This window comes from Prionailurus bengalensis, chromosome B2, assembly GCF_016509475.1.
Source record: "Prionailurus bengalensis isolate Pbe53 chromosome B2, Fcat_Pben_1.1_paternal_pri, whole genome shotgun sequence".
Lineage (NCBI taxonomy): Eukaryota > Metazoa > Chordata > Mammalia > Carnivora > Felidae > Prionailurus > Prionailurus bengalensis.
This window is the reverse complement of record NC_057349.1, coordinates 135,941,533-135,949,851: the sequence shown is the minus strand read 5'-3', so window position 1 is coordinate 135,949,851 and position 8,319 is coordinate 135,941,533. Positions and strand designations below refer to the sequence as shown.

The following is an 8,319-nucleotide window of genomic DNA, read 5'->3' as shown; positions in this document are numbered from 1 at the left end:
CCAAACCACTGTCATTTATATTACGGCCCTGCACCTGATCCCGCAGCTAAGTCAGGAAGGCTCTGAACTTTTACAAGATACCAATAAGGTGACAATTTCGGGGAAAGCTATGAGAGCTAATTAAAACATTTGGTTAAACTATTTCAGTACCAAAGTTTAACCATAAAGTTGTGTATGAACGTGGTAGCCCAGATGATCTGAAACCATCTATTACCCAAAATATCCACAGTATTTCTCATGCCTCTTTCTTCCTAATCACACTCTCTTCCTCTTCCTTTGCTTTATCAAATCCGATTTACCTCTCAAGACCCTCTATAAGCCCTACCCCTTTCATGAATCATTTTCTGATCCATTTGTTTTCACTGAAGCGTTGTATTAGTGTGGACCATAATATTTAGCTATTGGTTGCACACCCATGCATAGACATGCACACACGCATACACTCAATCTTGCATTGCTAATTGTTTTATGTGGTCTAGTTTATCATTCCAGCTAGTCTATGAGCTTTTAGTCTTGGAGAACAATCCTCACAGAGCACCAAGCATAATTTCGGATAGAAATCAGTCTCGGAAACTACTTAATTATTCTGATCATTTTTGGACGGCCACCTTTTATTTTAAGCATTGTGTTAAAAATGGAGGTGCTGAGGGTGCCTGGTTGGCTCAGTCGGTCAAACGTCCGACTTCAGCTCAGGTCATGATCTTGTGGTTTGTGGGTTCGAGCCCTGTGTTGGGCTCTGTGCTGACAGCTCAGAGCCTGGAGCCTGCTTCTGGTTCTGTGTCTCCCTCTCTCTCCGCCCCTCCTCCACTCACATTCTGTCTCTCTCTCAAAAATAAACATTAAAATTTTTTTTAAAAAAAATGAATGTGCTTTTTCTAAGACCCTTCCCCAGAGAGTAGAAAGGCAGCCTAGAAAATCAGGGGCATAGCAGAAAAAGAGGAAGCAGGAAAGCAGTCTTTGATTAAAATGCTTCCTATAGACAACTCATAATGCACACAGTTTACCTTTGGATAATAAAAAGCCGACCATTTATAGATTTGCAATAAAAAGCATCTTAAAAGTAGACAATATACTGTGCCTATCTAAGTTGTGGAGCTTTTGTTCTGTTTTGTCTCAGCTTGGCATTCTATGAGAGTCTATAACTTGTTTGATGGCAATGTGAATAAGAGACTGCTTCCAAAGGAACAGGTGTCATTCAACAGATTTCTTTAGCCAGATGTATATAGGAAATAGCCAGTGCAAGACGACACTTCTAATCTAAAAACCTTAGTATCGGTCAGCTGGTTCAGAGGTCCCCATCATCCTTAGTTCTGGCATTAACAGACTTTATAGAACATGTCTATTATCATTATGTGACGACCCAGGGCTGTCCCTGGTTTACTTCTCTTTTGTTCATTTCAATGGTGGTGTTCTTAGGATTCCAGATGAAAGCTTGAAGTGATCCTTACCGAGAAAAGTATGAAATACATTGCTTTCAAGACAGACGATTAATGTCAATGTTTCTGATACTGCTTGAGGTGTGGACCAAAGCATAAAATGTTATTTTGCCTTCTCTATGCAAAAAAAAAAGGGAAATTCCTCAAACCTATATGGAGTCTTCTCCCACGTAAAACATCACACAAAAAGGGAACCCAAAGGTTTCGTGGCCTCAAAGACTATCAGGAGGGAGGTCTGACTGACCGAGAAGGCCGGCATGCTATCGTAGGCTCTAAACAGCGGGGGAAACTAGACCTGGTTGGGTGATTTAAAGGCAGAAATCTGACCCGGGGCCTGTAGACCCCCCGCCAGAGAGTTCAATAAAGGTGCTCGAGAGTTTCAGCAGGTGAATAGGGCGTTCCTCCTTCCGTACAACACCGAGAGCAAGCTCCTGGCAAAGTGGCAAGGCCCATACGAAGAAGTCTGGAGAATCGGTCTGTTCGATTATGACGTCCTGTGCCCAGATAAACAAGAGAGAGAAAAGGAGTCATCATGTCAACTGATTGAAAGCCTAGTGGGCACAGGAAGTGGTCTCGATCCACCCGGATGGAAGATTCCTCAGGTCTGAGAGATGGCAGGCCCTAGGGACGTGCTCCTGCCAGACAGCAGGGGAGACCCGGCTCTCAGAAGACGACTTTGGAGCGATCTCCTCCTCTTGGTTGGGGAGAACGTCGGTAGTAGCCCACCATGTCAAGAAAGGACCCAGATGCAAAGCTGACAAAAGATCCTATGGGATCCCAAGAAGACATCAGTAGGTAAAAGCAAAAAGAGAACCAACCAAAAATGAAAAGAAGCGAAAGAAAACCCCAAAAGGAAAATCTGTCCATACTTAAGAGGTGGGTAAAAAAGAAGACCATTCAAAGTAGTTGTAAGCCCGAATGAAACAGCACTGAAGGACACGCTTCTATCAATTTTTGAGTTTTGCATGTTAATAGATGGTCCGTGTTCAAAACAACCGGGCTCAGGCGATTACCACTTTTTAAAGGACAGTCTGCTGGTATAATCTACCATCATCAGAAACCTTGGAACCAGATTTCTCTTAGCCCAGGTTTGGCCAGTGATTGCACTGCTGTTTACAAGGCCATCTCTGTCCCCAAAGAGTCCTTCTGCGGCCGGAACCCACTTTTTTTCCACGTGTAACAACAAACCAGCTTAGCAACGCTACCGTTGGAAAAGGGATCCAAACCAACTCGAGCATATTCTCGCAAGGGGGAAAAACATATGCCCATCTGGTCTCTCACACTCATACAAAATCCACTTTTCACCTTCATTTTATTCAAAAAGAAGAAGAAGGACTCAAGAGAGTCTGCAAAGTCCTTCAGGTGGCAATTCCAGGGCTTAACGGCCCTATTTGTTAGGAAACTTCACTGTGTGATTCGTTCTAGAAAAAGAGGCAAGCTGTAGACAATTCTTAAATACTCCCAAGCTTGAAAAAAATCCCTACACGTCCTTGTCATGTAACTTGTGGCTTCATTTTGGATTTGGAGATCCCCTTCTCATTCTCTGGTTTCCACGAAGAGAAGGAAATCAACCTCCAAGAAAGGGGGTGAGTGGCACCAATCTGGCCAGATGAGCCGTGTCACTATCCTGCTAACTACCTGAATGTGCCTCGATACTGAGCCATCTGGGTTTTACTTTTAATTGGAGAAAGGCCTCCTCTCATTTGATACTGAGGTGGTCCTTTGTCAGAAAAATCTAGGGCAGGGATTCTTAAAATAGGATCAAAAGACCACACTGTTTTAAACCGCAGACTCCTGGGCCTAACCCCAGAAATCTCTCTGGGTCTAGAGGTGAAAAGCTCCTGAGGTGAGAAGCAGCATGCCCTCAGGTTTCTCCTCCAATGACAGTCATGTGTCTCATTCACACATGTGTCCTTCCACCAGGATCAGTGTCGAGTTTTGTGTATGTACTTCTTTATAACACAGAGAGAAGTCAAGCCTTTAGCCCCAGTCCTGCCAATATTGTACCTGAGATCCCAGATTTCTGCCCCAGAAAGGAGGCTTGACTGAAGTTATTAAACTTTTTGGAAGCTATGTGAGAATACCAAGTGAGATAGTATTAAATGCATGATAGCAGCTATTTAACACACACACACACACACACACACACATGCACACACACACACACACACACACACACACACACACAAACTGGTAACAGAAATACGTGGAAAACAACTAAGGTATAAAATGTGAATAGCTCTTAAAGAGAGCAGAGAGGACTCCTTTTCCCCTGTTAGGATGAGTGGGCATTTTCTGTTGGGATTCTGGAACAACCCTATTCCATATGCTTCCAAATCTTCAAAGCGTACTTGAGCCACTGCTCATTCCCAGCACACTGATTCACAGGGAAAGGCTTTACGTGATGCCACAAGTTCAACTGACTGCTATTTTTTACACTTCAGAGTGGAGAACGGGGCTTAAACCATCAAGCCTGTAGTGACAGTGTCACACACACCTACAACAAAAGCCTCCGAGACCAAATCTTACTCCAAGAGACTCTGAGCCAAAAGCGGGAAAAGATGAGCAACGGCCTCGCCAGTGTTTGTTAGTAAGGCAGCGGTCTCGATTTGAGAGAATGAACGTCTGAGTGGCAACGTTCTCAAGGTTTAAGGGCATTTGGAACCTGGAAGCTGCCCTCACATCCTACTTTCAAGAAGGAAGGAAAGCGGTGTGAAGGAACGTACCGATGGCAGGGCCCCCTTGCTTCTTCTCTTCTAAGATGGCCGCCAGGTCTTTGTGCGTGGACTTCTGTTGCTGGCCGGCCAGTGGCTGCTCCAGCTCTGGGCTTCTCACTTTTAAGAGTTGATTTGCCTTCTTGATCTTCTGACTGTACTGCCTGGCCATCATAAAAACCCTGCTTCTTGTCTTATCTGTGGCATCCATCCCAGGGTCAGGGGTTTCCAAGTCTGTTTGGGACAGACCGCTGTTGGCCAAGTCGTAGGGATTTTCCATGGGAGGTGTTTCACTGGCCAGAGACAGCCGGTTGAGACTCATAAAGGAGTCTTCTTTAGAAATCAGGTCTTCCTCAAACGGGCAGTTGGCCCGGCTAGGTCTGCCGCTGTCTTTCAGCGGCGTGAGGAAAGCGTGGCCCTCCGGGAGTGACAGCGTGGACACGGAACGTGCCGCCTCCCTGCCCAGCTCGGGGGTGCTCTCGGAGTACAGCCTGCCCGGCATGTCCTCTGTGCTGACGGGAAATGCTGCCAGGAGCCGGTCTCTAGCTTTGACTTCATTTTTCTTGATGTAATTTTCCAGGTCATTCCAGATTTCGTCCACTTCTTCAGACAGTTTATCAGATATCGATTTATCGGCTAGGGACAGGTTACAGCTGAAAGAGTTATAGAGCAAACTCAAATAATCATTATCAGAGGGGCCCTGGTGGTAAGGGGCTTCGTCCTCACTGAACTGGAGGCTGTCCTGGGAAACGAAGGGCCTCAGACTGTCGCAGCATGCAAAGTCGGCGTCCAGACCTAAGAAGGTGCTCCTCTTGGGACGCTTCAGGCTGCTGCATTTGAAGTCCAGTGAGGGTGGATCTGGGAGCCCTATGGTGTCATAGATGTTTTCCTCAACCATCTGGAGTTCGTGTGTGCTTTGGTTCGACGCCTGGCGACCAGTTGGCGCTCCGTCCCTCATCGTGTGCAGAGAGGTCTTCTCGTGGTCAGCCTGCCTCTTTGAGAAGGCCAGCTCCGGGGTGCTCTTGGGGCGGACAGAGTCCCTGGCTGTTTTGGGGGGCGTGGGTTCGGCTTCTTCCCGTTTGGCAACCATCAGTTTCAAGTCCTCGTAACTTATGTTGTCATAGACGTGGTCTACGTCATCGATAGTCAACTCTACGGATGACCCAAAGGGAGTCATTCCTTCCTGCCCTTCTGTTTTAGGGTCACTCTGCAGTTCCCTTCGGGGGCTATACTGAGAGCCACCACCGTCCCGAATTCTTATTTCGGGGGGACACGTGTTGCTCTCGCCAGCGCTACTGGCCCGCCTGACGACCCGGTGGCCAGAGCTGGTGGCTTCTGTGGATTCAATCTGTCCCATGTGCCAACTGCACGGGCGACTGGAAGTGCCGTCTTCACACAGTCTGGCAGAGTTCAGATCCGAGGAGGAGAAAGAGGGCACGAACATCTGATAGTCATCTTCACCGTCCTCATTCTCCTGAGGGGACCGACGGCTAGGAAACAAGGCTTGTCTGATCTGGTGGTCCGTCCAGATGTTTCTGATGGCTCCTCCCCCACGAAGCACGCTGATAATGGCAGAAGTGCTCGGCTGACTGTTCCTCTGTGCGGGAGATGGTCCCGTTGAGGTCCGCGGTGGAGACCCTTCCTCTCTGGAGACCTGGGGCAGATAGAGACACATTGACTGAACCGGAGTGCCATAGACACAGAGTGCCCTGGTTTTACACACTGCCTCTCCCACCGGACTATAAGATCCTTAAAGCAAATGATCGGTAAATGTTGATTTTCACTGAGGGGAAAAGCACGTCAGAGTTTTGCAAAAAGGGGCAGAAAGGACAGGAACTGATAGTCACTTAGAAACAGGCCAGGCCATTTGCAGACATTCTCCACAGGTAATGCTCATACTCTGCGGGTTAGATGTGATTGTACCAATCGCACACGAAGGAAACCCAGGCTCTCTCTAGTTGGTAGAAAGGCTGGGATGCAAACCTAGGTCTGACGCCAAATCCCTTACCCCAATGCAGGGAATCGGCAAAACACAGAAAACTCTTAGATGCTTCGAATAATTCCGACGCGCACTTGGCAAATAACATTATATGCGTGAACGTACATGGGTATCGAGGGCCATGGTTTCTGGTTTCTCTCTGCGACTTGACTCCTAGGAACCCTATTGTGGTTTCTGGCGTACCAGAAGCCTCTGTCAGTAACCTGACGGCACAGCTCGAGGCTTGCTCTGAAATCTGCAGACCTGCCTTGCACCTGACCAGCACTGCCTTGATTTATAAATTCTAGGCAGAGACTCTGTTGCAGGAATGTAACTTAATCCACCTTTGAGCTGCTGAGCTTTTCACTTTCTCTCAAAATATATTTGATTAAGTGATATTTAGATACCTCTTAGGAAGTAAAATATGAGCGACGTTAACAAGGTCTCATAAAAAAACACACTGGGTCTTTTATCACTTGGAACCTTTCTTGATGGACCTCAATTGTGCAGACAGAGAGTGGATCGGCCTCTGATGCCGTCTGTAGTAGAAGGATCAGCTTCAAAGAGTTGCAAGGATTAAGACCAGTTCAGGGGCGCCTGGGTGGCGCAGTCGGTTAAGCGTCCGACTTCAGCCAGGTCACGATCTCGTGGTCCGGGAGTTCGAGCCCCGCTTCGGGCTCTGTGCTGACAGCTCAGAGCCTGGAGCCTGTTTCAGATTCTGTGTCTCCCTCTCTCTGACCCTCCCCTGTTCATGCTCTGTCTCTCTCTGTCTCAAAAATAAATAAACACTAAAAAAAAAAAAAGAGACCAGCTCAAACTGATTAGCACCAGGGACGTATTTTCTGACTGAAGCACTATAATAACCAATTAGAACGGTCCAATGAGCAAGAATTTTTCATCACTTGTCCATGAAACTGGGATACATATTTTCTTGGAATAACCTCTCGGCAACGTGGCTGCCTGCCTGCCTGTCTGTGTATCAGGGAGGGAAGGGAAGTGTAGGGAAGGCAAGAAAAAAATTTCATCCTGAATGTTATTTTTCTGTTAAAAATTAAAAGCTAAAAAAACCCCACCCCATTAGTCATTTAATCTTGTGCTCACTTTTTTTCATGTGATCAAACCGTGGACCATTTGAGGACTAGGAACCAATGAATATGCACACGTATGGACACAGACACACAAATATATATATATATATATGATTAATATATATATGATTATATAGGATATATATATGGATATATAAGGATATATATATAGATTATATAGGATATATATCTATGGATATATAAAATATATGTATATAAATATATATATAATTAATATATATATGATTATATAGAATATATATGGATATATAAGGATATATTATATGGATTATATAGGATATATATGGATATATAAAATATATGTATATAAATATATATATATGATTAATATATATATGATTATATAGGATATATATATGGATATATAAGGATATATATATATGGATTATATAGGATATATATATGGATATATATAAAATATATGTATATAAATATATATGATTAATATATATATGATTATATAGGATATATATGGATATATAAGGATATATATATGGATTATATAGGATATATATATGGATATATATATGATATATAAGGATATATATATATGGATTATATAGGATATATATATGGATATATATAAAATATATATATAAAAATATATATATGATTAATATATATATGATTATATAGGATATATATATGATATAAGGATATATATATATGGATTATATAGGATATATAGATATATATATATATATGAGATTATATTTATGGCTCTATTTTCTTTCCTCACCCTTTAATATCTCTCCCTTTTTACCTTACTCAGACTGTACTGGTATCATGTTTATAAAATATGGGCAGCCAGTGGCTACATTTTACAAAATAAAAAAAGTTAGTATTAACTAGTAAAATCATGACAAAGCACTTTGGAAGTGTAACAAAAGCATTTTGTGAACAGCCAAGTAATACTTTCTTAAAATCTCCATTCCAGAACGATTCCCAGACAATTTAGAAAATGAATAAACCTACATTTTTAATATCAAAAGATGCTTTTAATAAAACTAATTAGTTGAAACTTTGGACTTTGGAAACTGATATTTTATATCAAGTAAATCACCAGGAGAACTGAAGAAACT

General features: G+C 43.5%; 1 protein-coding gene across 3 annotated transcripts in view; it reads right to left on the bottom strand.

Moving 5' to 3' along the window:
* PLEKHG1 (pleckstrin homology and RhoGEF domain containing G1) overlaps positions 1 to 8,319 on the bottom strand; it is a 181,115-nt gene that overhangs the window by 5,238 nt on the left and 167,558 nt on the right. For all 3 annotated transcript variants that reach the window (XM_043592611.1, XM_043592609.1, XM_043592610.1), the window contains exon 15: positions 4,163 to 5,804. In XM_043592611.1, the coding sequence (XP_043448546.1) occupies positions 4,163 to 5,804 (1,642 nt within the window). The remainder of the gene's footprint in view (positions 1 to 4,162; positions 5,805 to 8,319) is intronic.